Source organism: Manacus candei, unplaced genomic scaffold (genome assembly GCF_025592945.1).
Source record: "Manacus candei isolate 608988 ecotype Guabito, Panama unplaced genomic scaffold, ASM2559294v1 h1tg000078l, whole genome shotgun sequence".
Taxonomy (NCBI): domain Eukaryota; kingdom Metazoa; phylum Chordata; class Aves; order Passeriformes; family Pipridae; genus Manacus; species Manacus candei.
The window spans coordinates 1,077,108-1,102,768 of record NW_026138126.1 but is presented as its reverse complement, the minus strand read 5'-3'; the positions used below and the strand labels follow the sequence as shown (position 1 = coordinate 1,102,768).

General features: G+C 44.6%; 1 protein-coding gene across 4 annotated transcripts in view; it reads left to right on the top strand.

The window, feature by feature from the left end:
- RFX2 (regulatory factor X2) overlaps nucleotides 1-25,661 on the top strand; it is a 64,544-nt gene that overhangs the window by 8,661 nt on the left and 30,222 nt on the right. For 3 of the 4 annotated variants that reach the window (XM_051810622.1, XM_051810621.1, XM_051810620.1), the window contains exon 2: nucleotides 25,066-25,178. In XM_051810622.1, the coding sequence (XP_051666582.1) occupies nucleotides 25,074-25,178 (105 nt within the window). In that variant the 5' untranslated portion in view covers nucleotides 25,066-25,073. The remainder of the gene's footprint in view (nucleotides 1-25,065; nucleotides 25,179-25,661) is intronic. The other variant, XM_051810619.1, reaches the window with a different exon arrangement.

The window sequence follows — 25,661 nt, the reverse complement described above, 5'->3', positions numbered from 1 at the left end:
GCCCATGGCAGGGGGTGGAACAAGATGGGCTTTAAGTTCCCTTCCAACCCAAACCATTCCATGATTTTATGATTCTATGAATATTCCCTGACAGGCAGGAAGCACTCAGATGGGTAGAACTGCTGCTTGTTGTGTTAATAAATGGACTTATTTGAATTTCAGAGTATTGTCTTGTGTGCTACCACCATTAGAGGTAATTGTGTAAGGTGAGGAGTTGTAAACCAGCTAATTCATGCTTCAAATTATCCTGGAGCAGCAAAAGTGCTTTTTTATTCTAATCATTGCTCCTTTCCACAGTTTCATTCTCCCCAGTGTAGAATCACATAATATTCTGAGTTGGAAGGGACCCACAAGGATCATCGAGTCCAACTCTTAAGTGGACTCAGAGATCCTGCTCAGAACTTAAAAATTCTTTAAAAAACCAAACAAATAAAAAAAAAAACCAAACCAAGTTCGTTTTAGATAAAAAGCGCACTAAATTTTTTGTAACCATTAATAAATTGTGTGTTACCAGAGCTTTACCTGACTCCTGAAATTTGGGGTCAGTTCATTATTTAATCTTACTGAGGTAGAAGCACTGAGTAGAAATGGCTTGTTTTAGACTCATTATCTAATATCAGTTTAAAAAAAGTGAATTTTTGAGCTGTGACAGTGCCAGGAAGCCCAAAATTATCCTGATAATCCCTTATCCTGGGTGCTCTGGGGTCTGGTCTCTGCCCTAAGGTACTCACAGTGGTTTCATGGGAGAGGCAGAGCAGAGATTGTCTGGGACCGAAGGTGGGGGTTGATTATTCTGTGCCTTTTATCAGTCACAGAAACCTCCCCTGCAGGTCCCATCCAAGACATTCCAGGGCAATGCCTCATCGGCTGCGTCATCCCGGACTGTTGGGATGGGCTGTCTCCACAGCCCAGCGTTACCAGGGAAGAGCCTCACATGCCTCCAAGGGAGGAATTATAGAGCCCTGTTAAATTGGAGATCAACTTCATGGATATGGAGCTGGAGCCAGGCTGGGATTGCTGGGGGGGTTCACCTGGAGCAGAGAAGGCTCCAGGGAGACCTGAGAGCCCCTTGCAGGGCCTAAAGGGGCTCCAGGAGAGCTGGAGAGGGACTGGGGACAAGGGATGGAGGGACAGGACAAGGGGAAACGCATTCCCAGTGCCAGAGGGCAGGGATATTGGGAAGGAATTCTTGGCTGTGAGGATGTGGACACGCCCCCCCCCCTCCCCCGGAAAAGTTTGCCCAGAGATGCCGTGGCTGCCCCTGGATCCCTGGAAGTGTACAAGGCCAGGTTGGAGCAACCTGGAATAGTGGAAGGTGTTCCTGCCCATGGCAGGGGGTGAGACTGGGTGGGCTTTAAGGTCCTCTCCAACCCAAATCCTTCTGATTCTGAGATTCCAGCAGAGCCAGGCAGTGGATTGCAGGATGAGTCTCTCCTAAATACAAACTGTGGACCAATTTGTCCTTTTCCATACCTTTTTCATGGATGCAACTTGTCATAAAAACGTGATCCACCTTCTTGTGATGCTCAGGAGTTCTGAAGTCCCCGACTAGTGTCCCCCAGGGAAATGTGCCTTCTCTGTAGCTCCCCAGGTACCACACAGGCTTTGTAAAATCATCACTTCCTTGATGGGGACTTCCTTGATGTTTCGTATCAAAACATCTGAGGGTGTGTCTGAGACAAGAAAACCTCTGGGTTTGCAGCCCCTGGGGCTAAAGCTGTATTTGTGTATGCGGAATATTTTTATTTTCTATATATTTATGCACACACATGTATATATAAATATATCTGTATACATACATATATATCCACAATAGCAGAGAATGTAGTTCCAAGAGTATATTTTGATTAAATGTAGTTCCAGAGGTGTTTATTCCCCATTTCTGATGCACCTCCTTGCCTCTGGACTCATCCTCATTGGGGTTTCTGTGCCACCTCTGTGTGAGCACCCCACACTTGGGACTGTGCTCTGAGGCATAAATTAATCTCTGATTTAGCAATTCCCATCTTTTTCTAATCCAGAATCCACATCCATTGGCACTGCAGAGACCGTTTGGGAAACCCTGCTTTATTTGCTCTGTGCTTTCCTTTCCATTTTCCATTTGGAAATAATTCAATACCTGCCTTTTTTTCCGGCAGCCAGAAAGTTGAGCTGGGCAAACTTGTAAGGATTAATGTTTGTGAAGTGCTTTGAAAACATTAGGTGATTGTTTACTCACTGATCAAAACAACACACATTTTTGGGAGATGGTGTCATTATTGCCCTCTGGAATACTTTGTTCAAGGGCACTTGGAGAATTCCAGAATGGTTTGGGTTGGGAGGGACTTCTGGCTTCTTTCTCCTCTAGGAAACGGAAGATTTTCCTCCCCCAGTTTGCTCTCCCTTCTGCACAGGGCTGGTGGAGATGCAGAGGCAAAGCTCAGAGCTGTGTCTTGGTCCTGAAAAAATTCAGAGAGAGAAAACAACCAAAAAACCCCTGCAGAAATGGTTTAGTTAGAGGAATTTGGGGGAAAGAGTGGTTGGGGGATTTCTTGCTGAAGTGACTGGTGTCATTCTTCAGGCTGTTTTACGATCTAAAGGAACACACAGAGTACTCTAAAAAAGGGAATTTTGGAACAAAAATGAACTCTTAAGTGAGCAAAACTGTGTTGTTCCATGTTGCTCTTTTTGCAGGACCCGGTGAAACACAGGTTAGTTCCCTCTTTGCACATTTAAATAGTCTATTTATGTAGTGGATTAAATTTCTCCAGCTGTTTTCTAACCTCCTGTCCTTAAAACTCAAGCTCTTTTCTTCAATGCCACCAAATAACTAAATTAATACATCACACATTGCAATTCTTATTCACTTTCCCCTAAGAATTACTTAATACTTGGGTGATGAGTCTCTTCTTAGTCAATCATTAAGGAATTTTTGTGCTAACTTTCCTTTTGGCAGCTACTTGGTTGAATTTATATCATGATGTTGGGCAATGAACTGTTCCACAGTGAACATTTTGAATACATCTCCTGATTTCTGAGTGCTTTCTTCATATATGAGGGTTGAATTATGGGATTAGCCAGAACATTATGCAGTATTCTGCTGGGGAAAAGTAAATTGTCTGTGCATGAATTTCTGCTTTACACTTCTGCTTTATAACCGTCACCGGAGTGAATTGGTGAGAACTAACAGCCCTGTGGCCACTCTGCAGTAATTTTTATACCTTTTCCTTTCTGGGGTGTATCAAAGTTTTACTAATTTTCCTGCATCAGAAAACTAATATAAGACTTGAGCTCCTGCCTGTTCCCTGGAAGGATGATTTCCCCCCAGATCATCAGGAGCATGTGCTGGTTGGTTAGAGGAGGTGGGCAGGAATATGGTCCAAGAAAGTAATAATTTAAATTAGGATTTAAATTTTAAAGTCCTGCCCCCTTCTCCACCCCCCAGAAATCTCAGTTGACTGTGTTATTCCTGGGAGGAGTTAGTGCTGCAAACCTGGTGGGGAGGAAAAGTCAGCTCTAGGGATGCGTTCCCTGAGTTTATGGCAACAGGAGCTATTTTCCCACTGCAGAAGCACAAACAACTTTGTCCCTTGGACACACGTGTGCAGGTGCTCGTGGAACTGCAGAGCAAGGCTGCAAACATTAGTTTTCAAAATATCTTCTCCTTCTCTTCCTTCTCCTTTTCCCTCTCCCCTCCCCTCCCCTCCCCTCTCCTCTCCTCTTCCTCTCCTCCTTTCCCCAGGCCCCCTTTCCCCTCCCCTCCGTTTCCCTTTCCTTCCTCCTTCTCCTTTCTTTTTCCCTTTCGCCCTTTCCCTTTTCCCCTCCCCTTTCTCCTTCTCCTTCTCTTCCCTTTTCCCTTTTCCCTTCCTTTCCCTCTCCCTCCCCTCTCCTGTCACAGTGGTTACAACCACTTTCCTAGAGACAACAGTATCTCTTGGGAGCTCCCTATAAACTGCTCCCGATGCCCCTTTGAGGCCATCCCTTGAGTTCTGTCGTTCAGAGCTCCCTCTGTACCTGCCTTGGAGGGAGAGTTACTTGACTCTTCTGGTTCATAATGACCGTGAGAGACAAACCCCCTGTGCTGGGAGTACTGAACCATGAGCATTATTGCCACTGTTGCCTCTGGAGTGCTGCAGCACCTGAGTGCAGCTGCAGGGAAGGTGACGGTGTTCCCTTTTTCTCCCTCCATCTGCAGAAAGTTAAACTTCTTCACTAAAAAAATTAGTGTCCTATTGATTTTTAAAATCTGCTCTTAGTGTCTTGATTGCTGAACTCCTCTGCCCTCTACCCCTGAGCTAAACCCATTCACTTTTCATGGACCACGTGCTAAATAAGAACAGAAAATGTCCCTTTTCTTGTGGAAACTGGAAATTCAGACTTAACAAAACCTACTCTTTTTTTTTTGCCTTTGAAACAGGCAGATGGGATCGTTTATCATTTGCTAAAGTTTGTTTTGACTGAATTCTGATGTCAAATAGCATCCCAGGCAAATATTTAAGAATAAAATACCATATTGCTGACTTACAACTCTGTTGCTGTTGGTTTAAACTAACTATGGCGATAAAATCACTCTCATTGGCACAGGTTCTGTGAGCAGAGCAGTAATTGTTTGTGTATAGTATTTAAAACCAGTTGTGTTTCTGCTGTTACATTAATGGAAAACATATTTTGACATCTTCCCCTCAGCTCCCTGTCTGAACTAACTGGATCTGGAATTCCATTTGGCTGCACCAGAGAGACTCTTCCCTCTATTCCCCACCCAAATCCCTTCTCAGTGAATAAAGGAGCTGCTGAACAGGTTAAGTTTTTTAAGAGAACAAATCATTCTGCTTTTCAAATTGGCAGTGCACTGGTCTTTCCTGGCTACCTGCTGCTCTGAGGCTCTCCAGAGCCATTGGAAGCTTTTTCTAAAATGCTTTAGGTTGTTGTAGCACGTTTGCTCATAAATACCCACAGCTTATGGCCCAGGGAATGAGTCAGGAAGTAGGGAAGGGTTGAGTGTGGATGTTGTAGAAACACCAGTCCCAATTCCTCAATAACAGGATAAAGTGGAGTTTCATGCTCTGGGACCTGTCCTCCTTCCTCTTCATAAAATGTGTTTTTTTCCTTTTTTGTCTGTTTGGGAAGAATGCTCCAAATGAAGGACTTACCCTATGGAATGTTAGTGTCTTTTAAAATACAGGTTTATGCAGTTCAGTCAGAAAGGAAAATTGAAGGAGAGCAGTAATGGGTCAATGACTAAACAATTCATCATTTTAAAAGGAAAAAAGGGGTGAATCCCCAGTAACAGTGAAAAATCTAGATGCTGGGTGATTCCTCTGATCCTTTTGAAGCTGCACAGCTCAGGAGAATCAGTTTGAGGTGAGTGGATCAAGCCACCCCTGCAATCTGTCTTATGGAAAAAATCCATGGAAAGCTTCCCAGCCCACACAGAGCAGGGTCTTGGCTCTCAGTGCCTCAGACTGATCTCCCTGTGCTTCACACAACGATGCATCTGCATTGTTCTTTGCAAAAGAATAAGGGGAAAAGTTGCTGCTGATGGTTCAGTGTTTCTAGCACTGTGCTTTTTGCAAAATCCGCAGTCGATGCTTCAGGGAAGTCTGGAGGATGCTTAAACCCAGGAATATTCAGCTGGTGCTCCTGGAGACACAGGTATCCAGGAGCTAAATCTTGTACATCATCTTCCTGCCTCCTTTGGTGTCCATAAAGAAAAGATCTGCTCCTGGTTTTTGCAGCTTTGATACAAAAGTCTTTGGTGTGACTGTGAGGGAGGCAACAAGTTTAGTTAATCCTCGCGCTGGTAATTAGGCTCTTTGTGGGAATTTGCAAACATCTGGGTGGCCGAGGGAGTTCCATTGTCCTCCAGGAACCCGGCAGGAGAGCCCCGATTCCTCCCCCATTGCTACCATCTCATTCGTGTGGTCTGAGAATTAAGATCTGTGAATTAAGATCTTAGTGAAAGGGATGAACAGTGGGCAGGTTGTCGTGGTGACATGAACACAAGGGCACTGTGTGTGTACATTTGGGGTGATGGAGTGGCACAGGAGAGACCCCCTCTGCCTCAACTGAGGGGTCTTTCCCCATTTAAAGTCTCCCTGAGCTAACAAGTCTGACAAGTGGCTGCTATTTGAATTATCCATGAAAACAAGCCTAAGCTGAGCCCTGAGGTCACTCACTGTGTCAGCACAGTCAGAAGCTCAGGTCAGAAGGTGATGATTGCTCCTCACTCTGCCTTTTCTGCTTCTTTATAGCTGTATCATTTCAGGTGGGACATCAGGAGGAATTTCCTCATGGAAAGGGTGCTCAGGCATTGGAAGGGGCTGCCCAGGGAGGTGGTGGAGTCCCCATCCCTGGAGGTGTCCAAGGAACGACTGGACATGGCACTCAGTGCTCTGGGCTGGGGGACAAGGTGGTGTTTGGTCACACGTTGGACTTGATGATCCTGGAGGTGTTTTCCAACCTAGATGATCCTGTGATATAAAACGTGCTCTGCTACTTTTTTTCACTGCATGAGTGTTCCTGGAAAACCTTTCTCTCTGCTAATATCACTGCACTTCTCTGCTGGTATTTGCATTGCTGATTATTTGGCCTTAGGAACACAGTTCTCTGTTCTCAGCAGCTGATGGCTTTCCTTTCTAGAGGAGATGGATTTGTTTTTTCCATCTCTTAATAATTTAGGGACTATTCATAGCTTAAAAATATTACTTTGCAGAGTAACTAGGTCCTTATGTTAGGCTGCAAATGAATGTTCCACTGTATTTCCACCTGCAAAATACAAAACTGCTGCGTGAAGTTTGTTGTTACAAAGCTTTGGGGACTCCAGACCAGTTTGCATTTAATCAATTTGTTTTGTGGAGGAAGGTTTATATCAAATCTGGCAGCCCTTTTAATAGGTAGGTTTCAGAAATTAAATTATGGCTGATTCTGGTTCCAAATGTGCTGTGGCATTAGTGTTGAAAAAAAAATCAAACAAAAAGAATTATTATTTTTCCTTCTCTTCATTGTAAAATGGGCAGATATTGTGTATAAAGAGATTTGTTTCAATTTTAAAAGGTTTTGTCATCCTCAGCAGTAGCCCACTGATGTTGGTTATGAGTGGAGCCCCAACCCAGTAAATGGCTCATAATTTGAAAAACAAATGTTTTCTGGCTGACCTGTATCAGACAAAAACATTTAACCCGAAATCTTGAATTGAGGTGATGATGTAAATCAATAGGATGTCCTTGGTCGAGGCAAATACTCATTTCTTTGTTTGGGAGATGACAAAATGAGGTGTGATACTGGTGAGACCCTTCTGTCCCTGGTCCCTCACAGATGGAGTGTGTGTAAAGATATCACACAAAGCATCGTTGCCCTCAGTGCTGCTGTGTCTGGGCTGAACAGCTTAAGCTAAAGGAAGGGAGGTTTAGATGGGATCTTAGGAAAAAATTCTTTATCATGAGAGTGGTAAGGCCCTGGCACAGCTTTCCCAGAGCAGCTGTGGCTGCCCCATCCCTGGAAGTGTCCAAGGCCAGGTTGGACAGGGCTTGGAGCAACCTGGGCTAGTGGAAGGTGTCCCTGCCCATGGCAGGGGGTGGGACTGGATGAACTTTGAGGTTCTGGGATTCTGTGAACATTGTTCTTGCTTGGCGGCTTCTCTGGACCTTCCTTCTTCTGTACCTGGGCTCCAGAGGTGCCCGTGGGGATGCTCCTCTCTGCTCCAGCTCCTGCTCCTCCCGCTGTTGCTCAGATTTTAGTGGAGGCATTCTTAGCATTCCTTCCGTTCTGCATCGTAGCTACACAACATCTAATCACACTTCTCCACAACAACAAGCCAGTAAATTAACATTATAATGGATCGTAAGGGTTTGTAATTACTCAGAAATGTCACCCGGCTGGAGGAGCGCTGGGCTCAGCCTGTCAGCAGCTCCCTCCCAGAGCAGGGGGTCCCTTCCTCTCCTGCCTTTGGATCTTCCTGCACGTGGAAAATTCGTTGTCCTGAGGCCTTGCTGTCCTGATCATCACCTTCTTCCTCTGTTGTAAAGGGTAGTTCTGGACAAGTTTGGGACCAGGCTGTGGAGAACTCAATGTGTCACTGGACTTCTTTGCTGAGCTGAAGTATCCTGGTCATTTCTAAACACCATCAACCTCTGCTTGCTTTTGTCCTGTCCCAATTTTGAATTTTATTTCTTCAGGCAAACTGGTTCCTGGAATGGCTGGAAGAGCTGCCTTTGGCAGGGATGGGGATGGTGCTCACAGAACTGGCTCTCATTTGCCCTTGGTCGGGGCATCAGCATTCTTCCTGCTGTTTCTGCAAAATCAGGGCTTATTCCCACAGGAGAATTACCACCTCCTAAGGGACACAAGGGCTGGATGCAGCAGGAGCAGCACCAAACTTAAACCAGGATTTTAGGCTCCTAAAAGCACTGAGATAATTCCCTCCAGAGCTTGGCTCGGAACAGCTGCATCTCCTGGAGTACCAAAAATGAGTTTTCATCCCCTAATGAGGGCCCTTGGGGTAGATGGCTAATGCTGGGTGCTGGAAACCCTGAGCATCCCGTCCTGGAGCTAAACTGGGAATAATCTGCCCCTTCCTTCCATGGCTTTGACTGTTCCCAGCTTACTTTAGCCAGCATTCCCTTTTGGGAAAAGAATGATCTGCTATGAATTGAGGTTGCTGCCTTTTTGTAGGAAGGGGGAAGGAATGAAATAATAGTTAATACTTAATGCATATGAGCAGGATGCTGCTGGGGTTGCCTAGCAGCCACTTAGACAAGCAAGAGAATAAAAAGGTCCGAGTGAATGTGGTTGGAGCTGGTTCCTTGGTCTGCGGGTGGAATCTGACCCATGCAGTCCTTTTTTTTTTTTTTTTGGGAGGGGGAGGAGGTGGTGGAATTTACCACTAATGGATATTTTAGCTCTGTGGATCATCTTTATCCACTCCCCCACCCCCATCTGTTTTTCCTTTTTGGTTTTTCAAAGTGTAACTTGGAAAGCTTCAGCCAAAGGGAGGTGTTAAAGTTTTGTGTGGTTTCTGGAGATGGAATAGGCAAAAAAGACCAACAAAACTCTCAAAGAAAGTTTTTCCTTCTATTTAGGACTCTATCTCTGGCAGTCTGGAGATCATTAGCATTTCATGGCCTCTTCAATATATGCTTAGCACAGGCAGTAAATGCTGTATAGACCTGAAATAGCTCCTGCAGTCACACTTAACACTCCTTACATTGCCCTGGTTCTTGCAAGAAGTTCATTTTATCTTCTGGAAAGCAAAAGTACAAAGAAACTTTTGGGGGAAAAAAAGATAAAAAGGGGTTTGGGCTGCTATATGATTGCAAATAAACTCCCTCCCTCACAGGACTAGAAATTCCCCAAAGTATAAGGTTGGGTTAAAACCCACTAGGAGATAAAAATAACGAAGGCTGACAGTTTAAATGGTGATTTTCTGATACTGGGTTCTTCTTTTTACTTTTTTTTCAGTGGAAGTTGGAAAGCTTGAAACCCTTTTACTTGTGGGAGTTATTTGTGTAATTAGCTTGTGGGAGTTATAGGACTCCAGCAACTGGAATTTTGAAACCCCCACTACCATCCACACTTGAGAGGTGTGAGCTCTCAATTTTAATGTGTTTTCCTCATTCCAGTGAGGGGTATTAGCATATTAAAGCAGGAAGAAGGGCACTTAGCAGAAGGGAATGAAGAGAGAAGAATCTTGGACTTCATTTGCCCATCCTAAGAAGGAATAGTGTAGTGGGTCTTTGAGGGCAGCTGGTCTCTGTTACACTCAGAAAGGAGTTGATAGGTCTTGAGTCAGTGCCAGCAAAGATATCCCTGTGGGAATCTTGGGGGAAGGAGCAAGGGAGTCTAGACAGGGAGTTTTGGCTTGTTTTACAGGCTGGTGTTTGAGTGAGACCAGAGGTATCAAGAGGTTGGTCACGTTCATCTCTGCTACTTCTGCTGTCATGGCCAGAATTCTCCTCTAAAGTCCTTTACTTAGCTAAATATTGCCATGTTAGAGCATCTTTTAACCATATTTCACACAGTTTGGAGGCTTCAATGCTGAATTTTACCTCAAGGCCATGGGCAGGATGGCCAAGGGTTAAATGAGGTTGGTTTGAGTTGGCTTTTCCATGCACTGGGAGTAAATGTTACAGGGTCACCTCAGCTGAAGGTGGGGGGGGGGGTGTTATCCCTTTGCTGGGGAGATTCTTCAAGTTCTGACTTTTTAATTTCAGTTGCCTTTTTAAGTTGCCAAGCTGTGCCAGCCTGTCTTGCATAAGTGGCTGCTCTGAACATCTCAGGAAAAAGATCATTTACCTCCTTCAAAATATTCCTGGGCTTGCTGTTCTTGTGCAGGAAAGTCCCCCTTGGAGGGAGATAAATGCAGTCAAATCCTAAAAAGCTAAGGAGTACTTTGAGGGTTGGGTCAGAAATAGTTTTAAAAAAATCCTTAAAAAAAACCCCAAAATTTTTAAATAGCTTATTTTAAAAGTATTGAAGGCTATGACTTTTATTTTTCATCCAGTGAATGAGTGATTTCTGCTTTTTATGAGATTTACCTCAGGGAAGTGAAGCCTCACTCCAGTTTTGTGCAGTGCCCTGGAGGACTGTGCATTCTATCAAAGGAATGATGATCCTGGAGGTCTTTTCCAGCCTTAGTGATTCTGTGATCAGGAGAAAAACACCTGGAGAAACCCCAAAGGAAGCACTGAAAGCAGCTACAGCTGGAAATCAGCCACTTAAGTGAGAAGCTTTAGCATTAATCACTGCCAAGGTGATGTGATGCCACTGCCTAAGCTTAGATTTAAAAGTTGGAGGGACAAATTCTGCCCCAAATCTGCTCCTATTGAATCTGGGAACCTGTGGCAGCAGGATGTGGCCTCAGTGATGATCAGCAAGCACCAGCAGAGCTTTTATGTTTCAGATCTTCCCACTGTACCCAGGACAATGATGTTTCCACCATCCAACAAAAGCCTCTCTCTATTCTTTAAGCTCTGCCTTAAAACCCTCTGGGTGTTTGTATATTTTTGCTTATGATTAATTGCCACAAATTTTAATGTAGAGAATTTAAATTAACTTCCCATGTTTGTGGAACCAGAAGAAAACATCTTTTTGATTAATTCCTTTTCTCCATCAAATCAGAGGACACTCCAAAACCACACACACGGTCTCCCAAAAGCTCATTTCCCATCCAAGCTGACTTTCCCTGGACTCAGAGACACCACCAAGAAGAGCAAACCTGTTTTAAGTGAGCTAAATTCTGCTTTAAAGGGATCTAAATTCTACTGGAAAACTTGTAGGGATCTACAAATAGATAGGGAAAAAAGAAGAAGTTGAGAGAACTTGCTCAGTGACTTCTGTGTGTTTAGGGGTGCCTCTGGTGTTTAGGGCCACAGGGCTCTGCATGGTGAGGAGTTACTACTGACTATTTATTACTATTAATACTATTTTAATAAACAAAAATAACTTAAAAATAATTTAAAAGTAAAATAAAAACCATAATAATTTAAACCAAAAATAAATAAATGTTATATATTGTGCTAAATAAAAACAGAATAATTTAAAACAAAATTAAATAAATGTTAAATATTATGTTAGATAAAAACAGAATAATTTAAAACAAAATTAAATGTTAAATATTATGTTAAATAAAACCCATAATAATTTTAAAAGTTATATATTACATTAAATAAGAAACATAACAATTTCTTTAAAATGTTATGTATTATGTTAAACAAAACCATAATAATTTAAAGCAAAAATAAATGCTATACATTATGTTAAATTAAAAAACATAATTATTGAAAACAAAATAAAGAAATGTTAAATATTATGTTAAATAAAAACATAATTTTTTTAAAATAAGTAATACTATTTTAAAAAAAAACAACAGATTTCTTTCCTGGGCATCTGCTTTGAAGAACCCTCTCCAGCCTGTTAATCCGTTTATTCTGAAATAACAATTAAATAAAATAAAATAAGCCCAAAACAAAGCGGCGGCGCCCGCGGCCCCCCCTCGCGGTTCCCATGGCAAAGGCGTTATTTGTCCTTCCTCCCGGGCGCTCCAAATACCCGCTGACATATTTAGTGAGCGCTGGCGGCGGAGCGGGATGGGGATGTTTGGTTTGGGAAGCGCTCCCGTGTCGCCCGGCAACGCTCCCGGCCCCGGGAGGGGACCACGGGAGGGGACCGCGTCACCCCTGGCAACGCCTGTTGCTCCCCAAACACCCTGGGCCCCACATCCTTCCCAAACACCCTGGGCCCCACATCCTCCGCACTGGCCTTTCCCTCGCCTGCACGGAGTTTGGGCTCACGTTTGTTCCTGTACTATTCGGGGTCCTCCTGCTGCAGGAACCGCCTCAGAGTAGTCTCAGAATTAGGATCAAAGACACCGCCCCTCCTCATTTATGTTTGAGTTCAACTCTTAGCCCTGCACAGGACACCCCAACAGTCCCACCCTGTGCCTGAGAGGATCATCCAAATGCTTCTTCACAGGATCACAGAATATCCTGAGCTGGAAGGGACCTCTAAGGATCATCAGTCCAACTCCTGGCCCTTCACAGGACACCGCAACAATCCCACCCTGTCCCTCAGAGCTCCTGGAGCTCTGGCAGCCCTGGGGCCATACCCACTGCCCTGGGGAGCCTGGGGGAGCCCAGTGCCCTGGGGAGCCTGAGCACCCTCTGGGGGAAGAATGTTTTCCTGAGATCCAACCTGACCCTGCCCTGACACAGCTCCAGCCATTCCCTAGGGTCTCAGGGAGCTTTCACAATCCATGCTGGCTCCCATGTCACAGGATCACAGACTATGCTGAATGGGATGGGATCCCCAAGGAGCATTCAGTCCAACTCCTGGCCCTGCACAGGATGTCCCAGCAATCCCACCCTGTCCCTCAGAGCATTGTCCTTGAGCTCTGGCAGCCTTGGGGCTGTGCCCACTGCCCTGAGGAGCCTGTTCAGTGCTCAACCACCCTCTGGGGAAATAACCTTTTCCTGATATCCAACCTAAACCTCTCCTGACACAACTCCAGGCCATTCCCTGGGGTCCTCTCCCTGGTCCCCCCAGAGCAGAGCTCAGGGCCTGCCCCTCCTTTGCTCCTGCCCAGGAAGCTGGAACTGCAATGAGGTCTCCCCTCAGTCTCCTCTTGTCCAGCTGAACACACCAAGTGCCCTCAGTGTCCTGACATGGCTTTTCCCTCAGGCTCTTCACCATCTTCATTGCCCTTCTTCAGATTCTCTTCCAGCTCAGCATATTCTGTGATCCTGTAAATCCGCCCACTCAGCTCTTCAGACAAGATCCTGATCCATCAACACAGTGCTGGAGAAGGAGCTTTTAAACTGAATGAGCCTTCCCTGCTGTGGGGATGGGGAAATAAAGTGGTTTCTGAGTGTCATCAGAATGTTTCTGGGTGTCATCAGAACCCCCCTCCAGCCAAAGACAGAAAGTTCAGTGGGGTGAGCTACCTGTCAGAAAGCCACCTACTGGTTCTCCAGACCAAAACCACTGCCCACAAGAATTTTCTTGCCTGGATAAAAGATATAACTTGGGTAATTCTAGTTCTGTAACAGTGAATTCTCTTTTTTTGAGAGATTGTGAGTTATTGGAGCAGTGCACAGCTGTTGCAAGCCTTTATCTTCTCCCATTCATCTAGAATACAGTTTGTCCTCACCAAAACATCCACCAGGGCTGTTCTCCAAGTGCAGAATATTCAAATACATATTCCCAAACTGCATTTCTAGGGCATCTTCAGCAGCCTTCCCCTTGCTTTGCCTTTCCAGGGAGAATTGTGTGTTTCTAGAATAGTTCTAGATATTCTCTAGATAGACCCTCTATATGGGGTTTGTTTAGTCCTGGTGTCTGCAGTGCCAGTCACCAACAGCTGTATGAACCTTAAATTTCCACAGGGAAAAAACCTAGCTCCTTTCCCCTCTTCGCTGGTGGGAGTTCACTGGTCAGGAAGCAATTACTTGTTGAAACCTGCACTGGCAACTGTGATGGAACAGTTGAAGAACTGCTGTGAGTTTAGTTTTGGAACCCCCCATGTGACTGATGAGTGATTGAAGATCCCAGAATCCCAGAATGGTTTTGGTGGGAAGGGACCTTAAAGCTCATCTCGTTCCACCCCCTGCAGGGACATCTTCCACTATTGCAGGCTGCTCCAAGCCCCATCCAACCTGACCTTGGACCTTCCAGGGATGGGGCAGCCACATCTTCTCTGGGCAACCTGTGCCAGGGCCTCCCCACCCTCACAGCAAGAATTCCTTCCCAGTATTCCATCTATCCCTGCCCTCTGGCAGTGGGAAGCCATTCCCCCTTGTCCTGTCCCTCCAGGCCCTTGTCCGAAGGTCCTCTCCAGGTCTCTTGTTGTCTCTTCTCTGAACGACCACAGTTTATGTTTGTGGCTTGTTCTGCTCAACTCTGTGAAGCACCACAGTGCTTGTGAATGGTGCTGGATAAATAAACAGCAAGATACTGGGCTGTGCTGGCAGAGGTTCCTTCTCTGTTTGCTGGAAACAGCTGCTGCTGCCATCCCACATCCCCATGGAATACTGGAGCAAATCTCCTTCATACTGAAATCATCCAAAGGCTGGTTGGGCTTAAGACCATTGGAGGGATTGTCTTGTCTAAACAAGTGAAAAGTGAGGGCTGATGAACTACAGGTCTAAGTTAAGCTGAGCTGACCTCTTGGAATTGATTTGAAATAAGTGACATATTCCATAGTTCTCTGCCACTGGACAAGCTATAAAAACCAGGACCGAAGTTTGCAGTTCCTTATTCCAAAATGAGCCCAATTCAGTGGGAGGAGGATTAGCTGTACCCAGGTACCTGAAGTAGTCCTGGAACATGGAGGGCTACAGACTGCAGGGAAGGAATCTGATGTTCTGGTTTGGTTGTCAAAGGAAACTTTAGGGGACTGAATAGGCTTTGAGGTCCCTTCCAACCCAAACCATTCTATGAATTTCCCCTATTCAATCACAACTTTGGGAAGCCCCTACAGTGCACCTATTAAAATTATGGGGAAATTATTGATTTGAGCCCAGAACTTGTGCTTGTTTTTGCCAGGTAGCACCAATATGTATATTACAGTTGGTATCTGAAGGACCTAGATGTGGAATACACTGGAGTGTGGCTTAATTCCTTCTTCCAGCCCTGAAAGATTCCTCACTGCTCAGCAGATACCAAGATATTGTTTCTTGGGTGACATTATTTGCCATCACTGCAGCAAAACTTTCCTCAAGTCAAGGTTTAGGCAGTTAATCGGAAAGAAATAAGGAGTTTTGAGCTCTTCTTGACTGGATTGTGGTGGGCTAAAAATCTGGAAGCTGTTGGACTTTTCTTAAAGGTGAGTCTGTTAGAGCCCAAGGGAAGGGCTGGAGCTGTGCCAGGGCGTTGGGATGGATCTCAGGAAAAGGTTCTTCCCCCACAGGGTGCTGGGGCACTGCCCAGGCTCCCCAGGGCAGTGGGCACGGCCCCAAGGCTGCCAGAGCTCCAGGAGGGTTTGGACAACGCTCTGAGGGACAGGGTGGGATTGTTGGGGTGTCTGTGCAGGGCCAGGAGTTGGACTGGATGGTCCTTGTGGGTCCCTTCCAACTCAGGATATTCTATACTCCATGATTCTTTGCTGGGTCCTGAGGGTGAAGTCCAGCAGGGCAGGAACAGGCTGTATTCTGGTCCCTGCATTTCAGAGCACCGGGAGGGACACATTCAGATCTGAAGGGAATCCAGTCCTGGCTTTTGACACTTGGAGGGTGTTCCTGTTATTAAGCCAAAAGAAAACAGGACAGATTTTTGTGTATGAGGGGTGTTCACATTGGTACTTTGCCCCTGGTCGGGTCTGGGATCCCTGCATGTGGGATTTGGCCACAGGCTGCTCCTAGCAACCCTAAACCATCACAGCTTTTGCTCTTCAGTCTCTTAAGTCTCTTAAGGAAACTCCAAATAACATTAAATTCCTCCCTCTTTTCTGTCCTGAAAGTTACTTTTAAAGAAACAGCAGAGATTAGTGAACAGCTGTTACACAACACTTGTGTGTGTGTATATATATATATATATATATATAAAATTTGACTTAATTCTATGAAATCTAATTAAAGACTGAGTGTATATTTGTATTTCAGTATATTATTAACTTGCTAATAAAAGCCATTTCCAATTTTGTATTTTTCCATGCGGACCAAGTTTCTGAAAAAGAACCACCTCAAGTATACTGCCCTTGAAAAGTGTGTTTTGGGTTTATCTGTGTTTCCAGGTAACTGAAGCTTGTAGACAAGCAGTATTTGCTTCTGGTTTAAATTAATTTAACCTAATCAGTGGAAGGCTCTGGTGCCTTCTTTTGTTTATAAAATTTTGAAGCAGTGTAATAAGTAGTCTCTCCAGAAAGCTTATTTTCAAGTTCCTTGTGATGTTTCCTTCTCCCCCTTTCATCCCCTCCACTTACACCCCTCATGGAAAGGCTAAAGACTGTGACATGTGGTTCAGAACACTCTGGATGAGCCAGTTCAAGTGCCAGCTCCTGTTGGACTGGACAAGCTTGTGAAGGAACAAGGGCACGTTGCTGAGAGCACAGAGATGGCCCAGACCTCTCCCCACCCTCTGCTGGAAGGGGAGGGGGTGGTTGTGGAAGGTGGATGCTGCTCCATCCCTTCGGATGTGACAGCACATGAGGTCTGGTGCTGCTGGTGGTGTCCCAAACTGTGGGAGGTGGGTCAGTGTCCCAAACTGTGGGAGGTGGGTCAGTGTGACCTGGCTGTGGGTGTTCGTGCCATGGGATGTGGGCTTTGGTGCAGAGGTCAAGGTTTTGATAAGCCAAGACTCTGGTCTTAGCCTGCTCTGATATCCTTCCAGTATCTGAAGGGCCTACAAGGAAGCCAGAGACAGACTCTCCAACAGGAACTGTAGTGATAGAACAAGGAGGAATAGGTTCAAACCCAAAGAGGGGAAATTTAGGTCAGATATATGAAGAAATTCTGCCCTGTGAGGGTGGTGAGGCCCTGGCACAGGTTGCCCAGAGAAGCTGTGGCTGCCCCATCCCTGGAAGTGTCCAAGGCCAGGTTGGATGGGGCTTGGAGCAACCTGGGCTAGTGGAAGGTGTCCCTGCCCATGGATGGGCTTTAAGGTCCCTTCCAACCCAAACCATTTCATGATTCCATGATACTTCCTGACTCCCTCTAAATGCCAGAATGGCAGCTCGTCTTCCAGGGCTTTTAGAGCAGTTAAAATCCCAGGAATTGCTGTATCTCTCCCAAGCCATCGTAGTGTCCTGATTGTCAATTGTACAACATCATGGACAAGGATTAAGTTCAGGTGCTGAGCAACCAGATTTCTAAGTGCTTTGAGCAGCATCCCTGTGTGGTCTGAAGGAAAAGATAACTCCTAATTTGGAATGCTGATAGAGCAGATTCTCTTTGACTCACCCAAAGCAAAGAGTTTCTTTTGATTTTGCAGCTGGATGAGCTGGAATCATGATTTTCCAAAGAGGATGCAATGATGGGGGGCAGACTCAGCCCTTGGTCTTGGGTTGGAGCCATGTCCTGCTCCTCCAGCTTTGGAGTTTCTTGGGCTATGGAAAAAATAGTTATTTTCCTGATTGGAATTTCTGTTATTTCTTGGAGATCTCATGCTTTGGAGACATGCAGGGATAAAGGATGTGTGTGAGGCAGGAGCCAAGCTTGGTTTAATGTAAATATTCTCCTCAGTTCTGCTGGAAGGCAGGAGAAGTCACTCGATCCCTTTTCATTCACATCAAATAAACCAGTTCCTTCTTCCGAAGAACCAAACACTTCCTTTCTGTGCTCTGGTTAAAACACAACTAATGCCTTTTCAGGGCAAGTTATTAAAGGGAGACTAAGCCAAAAATGGTGAATGAAATGGAAAATATTTAACAAGTTTTCTTTAGTAAAATAACTGTGACCTGGAATGGGGTGGATAAAGTAGATGGATAGTTGCATCTACTAGAAAAGAAAGTTTAAATCTGCCATTCTCTGCATTCCTTTCGTTATTTTCAATCAGTTTTGAGAGCATTGAGAATTTTTGATGGTGAATCCATTAAATGTAAAATCCCTGGTTCCTTTTTCTACAGTCAGGGGAGAAAATACCATTTAGAGCCCATCGAGTGATGGTTAAGAAGCATTTTGATTTCCTCTGAATTCAGTTATTGCTGTTCTGCTTTTCCTATTTTTCTAAGCCCCAAGCCAACTAAAACTGAATAAAAGTTTCAGTAACCAAGTAACTATTTTTAAATGTAAGCCTTCCTTTCAAAGTATGCAAAAAATGCACAAAACCAAGCAAGAAACGAGGAAAGACTTGGATTTGAGTTTTGATCCTTGCAGGATCAAAATGTGAATGAGAAATGGTTGTGTTGTGAACGAGAAATAGTTTAAATTTTTCTTTGTTTAATTAAACTACAACCTTCCCATTATTTTCAGTGAAATACCAGATACTGGGAGATTTTGATTAAAAATTCATAGTTGTATCATGGACTTGCATATGGAAATGGGATCAGGTGTTATTCCCTGGTTGCTTCACCCCCTGGTCAGCCCCAAATCCATTCAAAAACATGGAGCACAAACTGTGCACAGCTGCGGCTCTTGGCTGTACTAAATCCCATTAATTCCTGATAATATTAAAGATGATCAAAGGTTACCTACTGTCTTAATTTAAGGTGAATTTTCCTATATAAAATGCCATTAGCAATCACATCAAGCTCCAGGTTTCTTGCAGTTCAGGTGCATCCAACATTTTTAGCTGTATCCTAGAATTCTTGGAGGTTGGAAAAGACCTCTAAAACCATTAAGTTCAGTATATATATCTTGAGATATATATATGTAGTAGGTATAGCTATATATAAAAATAAAATAGTAATACATGATAAATATAAATATAAGTTATATACATATAATTCCATAGGTACATATTATATATAATAGTAATAATGTAGATACATCTATGTATAAAATAATAATAAGTATAAATGCTAATAAAATGTCTTTTTTTATATATTTAAAATAATGTATATATATCCATATAGAAAAAATAAATATAAATGCTAATAAAATGTAATTTTATATATGTGTGTGTATTATATATGCATATGATATATAAAATGTATATATATATTATGTAAATATATAATATATTAAATATAAAAGTGTTTATTAAATAATGTAGGTATGTCTATAGAAAAATAGTAAATATAAATGCTAATAAAATGTAATTTTATATATGCATATTTACATTATATATGCATATAATATATACATCTTGGTGTAACTGAGCTTGTCTCTATCCCATGACTGTAGATATTCTACTGCAGATTTATCCTCAATTCACACTATGGGATGTGTCTGCCAACCTGTGCAGGTGATGATTAAAAATTCAGGATACCTCGTTTTCCCTGGAGAGCCAATGCAGTTGGCATTTGCTCCCTGTTTGAGGAGCACCTACCATCAGAGGTAAAAGGACAAGCAGCATTATAGCAGCTTCACCTGGAAAAAATAAAACTTTCCCACCTTTATAACTTAATTTGAAATAAGGTTTCAGATGGACTGAGCAGTGTTTATGGTTGGACTCGATGATCTCAAAGGACTTTCTTTGATTCTGTGATTCTATAAATACATCCTTCAGGCATCAAAAATCTGATTTACCATTTCCTGGACTTCAGGGCTGTTGTTTTCCTGTCGAATTTTTATGCCCCACAATTAAATCCCCTTTGAGAAGAAGTTGTTAATCCCATTTATGAATGGCAAGGGGAGAGGCAGTGGGTTTCTTACCCAAAGAGGTAATGACACCCACCAAGGTCAAATAATCGACTGTTCTTATATTTTTCTTTCCCTCATTTGTGTCCCAGTATTGTATTCTAGTTCAGAAGTTCTGCCAGAAATAAAAAAAAGGATATAATAAAGGAATTTGGAAAGTTTAAATAGGATCAAAGGGTGACCAAGCAAGCTTTGGAAAGCAAATTAAATAAAATAGTTCACGATCTCTTTTGTCTTCAAATGAGCAACTGAGTCAATGAAGCAGCAACAATTCTAATGCTTTGAAAGCAGCACTAAAAATGTAGGATAAGGTGCCTAAAGGGGCTCCAGGAGAACTGGGCAAAGACTTTGGACAAGGGATGGAGGGACGGGACAAGGGGGAATGGCTTCCCACTGCCAGAGGGCCGGGATAGATTGGGAAGGAATTCTCGGCTGGGAGGGTGGGGAGGCCCTGGCACAGGTTGCCCAGAGAAGCTGTGGCTGCCCCATCCCTGGAAATGTCCAAGGCCAGGTTGGAGCAACCTGGGCTAGTGGAAGGTGTCCCCGCCTATGGCAGGGGGTAGAACTGGATGGGCTTTAAGGTCCCTTCCAACCCAAAGTATCCTGTGATTCCATGATTATTCTGGATTAAAAAAAGACATCGGTTGGTTGCTGGTGTAGAGCAGCTGATGTGTTTTACATTTACACCTTCAGGAATTAAAGACATTTAAATGCAAGACCTAAATACCCTGTGAGAGCCATGACTGTCAGTCCCATCCCTGATTTATGTGACCGGATCTTAAAAATCAAGAATAAATTGAACAGTGACTTTTTCTTCTGAAGTAGTTTGGGCACAATTACAGCAGAAGCGACCCTTGGCCTGAGGAAGACAGGGACTTAAATCCCTTTCTATTTGGAGTCATGGAAAGCCCTGGGATGGATGAGTTCTGGTGCTACATGTCCCACACAGTCAGGACTAGAGCACCAAAGACAAATAAACCACATATTTCCCTGGGCGGGCACCCTGCTCTGGCTCAGATCACCAGCAGGAGGTCTCCATGTTCAGTTCCCAAACATTTTTGTTTGAGTGTTCAGGAGCCAAGAGTTTATATTAAAACATTCTGTGGAAAAGTACTTGTGGTTCTTCCACATCTCCTGGATTTCAGAGCCTGGAAGCTGCAGCACTGAGGGAGCACCCAGGGACACCTTTCCCATTGTGGGGGTCTGGATCACCCCTCTCCTTCTCCAAACTCTTCTGGGGACCTGGAGCAGAGGATGCTGCTCCATCCCCTTCTCAGCTGGAGTCACCCTGTGAGATCCTCCTGCTACCCCCTCCTTTTCTTCCCCCTCTCTCTGCAAGTTTGAGTGTAGAAGATATTTTGAGATGCTCCTCTTATCTCTGTTTTCCCAGCATTTTGGAGCCGCTTTAGGCAGGAGAGATTAACAAAGGCAGGGCCATTTTACGTGGAAGCAACAGCGTCTTATGAATGAAACGGTGACAACCCAAGTTTTTTATAAGCCCTCAAGGCTTGTACTGGTACTGCTTGTCTTCCTGAGAGGCATTCGGGCTTTGACAGCCCTGGGAGACCAGTGCTTGAAAAATACCTTCCCTTGGGTAAGGCTTTTTTACTGTGGCTTTTTTAGGAGTGGGAAAATCAAAGCACAGGGAAGGGGAAACATCCTACTCAAGGTCACGGAGCGAGCTGGTGGCAGGACCAGAAATAGCACCCAGAAGTTATTAGGGTTTTTTTCAGAATTTCCTTTCCTGTCCTCTCTGTTTGCCTGGATACTGAGATAGCTGTGTGTAAACAGAAGGTTTCCAGAGGCAGCAGCCTTGTTATCTGCCTGATTCATTCAGTGATGATGCAACCTGGAATTGAGATGTCTGCAATGCCTTCCAGAGTGATGCTGCACGTGACATCACCGGCCCTGCTGAGCAACCAGAGTTTGAAACTCTCCCTGAAACGCTAATGTGTTGAGTCAGGCTCTGTAAGGAGACCTTATTTCAGTGTCCAAAGGGGGCCTACAAGGCTGGGGAGGGACTTTTTACAAGGCTATGCAATGACAGGACAAGGAGGAATGGCTTTAAGTTGAAGGAAAGTGGATTTAGATTAGAAATTAGGAACAAATTCTTGTCTGTGAGGGTGGGGAGGCCCTGGCACAGGTTGCCCAGAGAAGCTGTGGCAGCTTTGTTGACTATTAATTAGCTCCTCATTTTGTGCAAACTCCCCGGTCCTGGGGCTGCCAAGCTGTCAGGCTGTCACAGGTTGTCACAGGCTGTCAGAGGCCAGGAGACACCTTTTGATGGCTTCTGTTGGTCACTTCTGTGGGAGAACTACAGTATTCACCCCAGGCAGGAGTGGGAAGCAACTAGCTGGGATGAACTTCTATTCTCAGACCAGATCTAAGGGGAAGGAGCAAACCATAGATCTTTGGGAAGCAGGTCTCACTTTTGAGCCACTGAGTCTCTGCTAGGAGAGGATGATCAAGGACACTATAAAATTTCATCCCCTGTGGGAGGTGAAAAATGGGATGGAAGGAGAGCAGGGAGTCCTTTCCTAGGCATTTTCTTTAGGGATGTGGCAGAATTGCCAAAGAGCTGCATGAGCAGGAGGTCGTGCTTGGGCAGCCCATGTTCGTGAAGGAGCTCCAGGGGTGCTCCCTACCCTGGAGAGAGGAACTACCCCATCCCTTGAAGTATCCAAGGCCAGGTTGGACGGGGATTAAACACACCTGGTCTAGTGGAAGGTGTCCCTGCCCATGGCAGGGCGTGGTACGAGATGAGCCTTATGTCCTTTCCAACCCAAACCATTCTGGGTTTCGGTGAAAGAGCAAGACTTTGGATTCTCCATTTCCTTTTCATTGAAAGCTGATGCCTTATCCCCCCTCTGGAGCCTTGGCTCACTTGGTAGCCATGCTCCCAGGACATCAGCAAAGCTTTGTAGCACCTTGGGATGGTTTCTGGAGCACAGAAATTCTGTGTGTCAGCTTTTCATCAGCACAAATTAGTGTTAGCAGATGGCACACGCGGATCTGATTCCAATTCTCAGGAAGCACGGGATGGCTTTAATGAGAAATGAATGATTCTTTATCCAGGATGTTTCACTGATAAACAAAATAATAACAAGTCCTATGTGCCTTGGCAATCCAGGATTTCTCTGCCTTGTCTGGCAGTGCCAGCTGCAGATTTCATCGATGTCCTTGTGTCAGGCAGGGTTGTCATCACTACCAGAGCCCGCCTTTGGGGACAAAGCTGAAAATCACACTGAGGATTTGTTTTGAAAGCAGACATTTCGCCTTCCACCCTGCCCACCTCTCTCTGCTCCCTTTTGGTCACTGAGGGAAAGCAGAGGACAAAATGGATCAGTGAAGATGAGTTGTTGGTAATTTGGAGACAGCATGTCTTAGAATCATGGAATATCCTGACCCAGCAGGATCATCAAGTCCAACTTCTCCATCTCTTTTTGTCTTTTCTTATTATAACTACACTTAAAAGGAGACCTTTTGTAGACCTGCAATGCCAAGAGCTGACCCTGCCAGAGCCATTCTCAATAGATCATTAAAATATCTTTATCAGCTTACCCACCTTTCCTCTGTAACCTCACCATGCTTTATTTTTCCACTCAAAAGCCCCTGGAAAGCTACAAACCAGAGCCCTGGGCACAAAGAACAGATAATAAACACTCTTGGAAAAGTTAGGGGAGTATGTTTGCTAAAAGTGACCCCCTCTCATGGAGAGGTTTTGGCTAAAAACCAGAGGCAGTGATGGGAGAAGCAGTTGCTACCTTTGCATAGTGGAGCTGCAGAGATGGGGCTGTGCAGGACTCTTGAGGGACATGGGTGGGGATAAACATTAATCAAATTTCCCTTGTTTCTGCTTTGTTCCATTAATCTGGTAGCTGTGACTGTGGGGGTTCTGTATCTCCTCTTTCTCCTGGCTGGAAGAAAGATGATGGGAAAAGAGAAAATTACTTGGGAGCTATGGGGTTTGGGGAAATTGGGAGAGTAATTGTGATTTGATAATGGGAGTGTGGGGTCAGCACTGGCTGGAAAAAACCTTAAAAACCTGTTTTGTGAAGAATCTCAATATTTGGCGGTTTTTTTCAGTGGCTGAAGCAATAAACAGGTAACTTCTGTAACTTCTCATCCCCTTGTATTTCTTCTTAACACAAATAATCAGGAGCCAGTGACCTCATTTTTTCAGAAACCCTCTTAACTTGCAGAAAGTTGAGGGAAAAGTTTAAATATTGGATGGAGAGTGGAAATAAAAAAAGGATTTCATAACGTTATTTGGAGGCTGCATTTCACTCATCAGCAAGACCACGAAAGGAGAAATGACACTGCCCAAAATCTGGATGGTTTTAATCTTTTGGTTTTGAAGTGACAGCAGAAATCCTTCTAAAACAGTTTTTAAAACAGGAACTTTCATGAGAAGCTGAGGAAAAACGGCTCCCCCTCCCCAGAAAGAAATATTTTGTGCTCCTGGGAAGCCCCATCACAACATCCCTTTATGTCCCCTGTGACATGTCCCATGTCCTGCAGGGGATGAACACAGCGGGCTGGGACCGTGCTGTGAGGGAGAGAGGAGACCCTGGGGATGGAGGGGCTCAGCCCTGCTCTCCTGCCCTCTCTCCATCCCCAGAGAATCCCCACATGGCCCTTGGGATGCTTCTGAAGGTGGCTGAGTGAGGTGGGTCAGTGCCAGGACACAGGGATTTGAAGATTCCAAGGGCACCACCAGCTCTGTAGGGTCATGTTGTGGGAGTGGAGGGAGGTAATGTGGCTTTTTGGGACCTTATGAGGCTGGTGGGATTTGGGGGTCAGGGTGGAGAGTGGCGATGTTTCTTTGGAGGTTTAAAATGATGGTGAATCCTTGTTTTTCTGCTCTTCATGTTTGATCGCTCATTGTGATTATAAACCCAAGCTGACCACCCCACTTCCCAAAGAAAGCCTTTGCTAAGCTCCAGGCACGGATTTAGATTGGATTAAAATGTTTTTTGCAGTAGTTAAATGTGATAAAATGGGGGGAGAACAAATTATTTTTAAAATAAGCTCTTACTCCCCCAGATCTTGTGTGATCCTCACCGTGACACAATAATTTTCCAGTGCCACTTTTCAGTTATATATAGAAATGCATTTTCTGTTCCTTCCCTCTCCTTTCTGTGAAACAATTGTGCAACTTTCTTTTTTTCTTAATATAATACTGCATTAAAATTAGCTCCAAGCCTAAAGAGAGGCCTGTGTGTAGGATGGCAGCTGCCTTCCTTCCTTCCTTCCCAGTGCTTCCCCTGGATCTTCCACTGGGATTTTGCCCCTTGGGGCAGTCGCTGGTGTGGGGCTGTGCTCTCCTTGCTTGCCTGATGTCCCTGTGCTCTCCCAGCAGTGAGTATGCAGAGTTCAGAGGGTGGATCAGACTCAGCAGCTTCCATGGCGCTTCACCCTTCGGCCTCAGCCCAGGCTCCGGTGGTGCAACCAGTGCCGGCTTCTCAGCAGGTAAGGTATCCTCAGCTGGGAATGCTGTTTCCATGGAGAAGGGCCCTGTTTTGCTGGCTGATGTATTTTAATCCAGGGATTTTTATGGTGGAGAGAGGATTTTTAATCAGCTCATTGAGCAAACCTGTTGCTGGAGTTTGTGTTGATAAAGGCCGTCGATACCTCATGTGTTTTAGCCCTACCAATCAATCTGCAAGCTTTGAAATGTGAGGGTTAGGTTTTAATTTAGCTGCCCAAGGAAGTTACCTTCATGCCAGCTCAGTGTTTGCTTCAGATTAATATCCTGTTGCTGTTGTTTGGTGTGTCAATAAAAGCAGGAGAAGATGGAACAGCCCTTAAAGGCATCGCTGCAAGTGAAGCGCTGAGGTCAGGGAGAAGGGGTGAGGGGAGAGCTAATGCAGGGAGAGGGGGGAGGAGCCACATCCTGCATCCAAAGAGATGTTTGCATCCACAGAGGAGTGGCCAGAGGTCAGGGAGGAGATT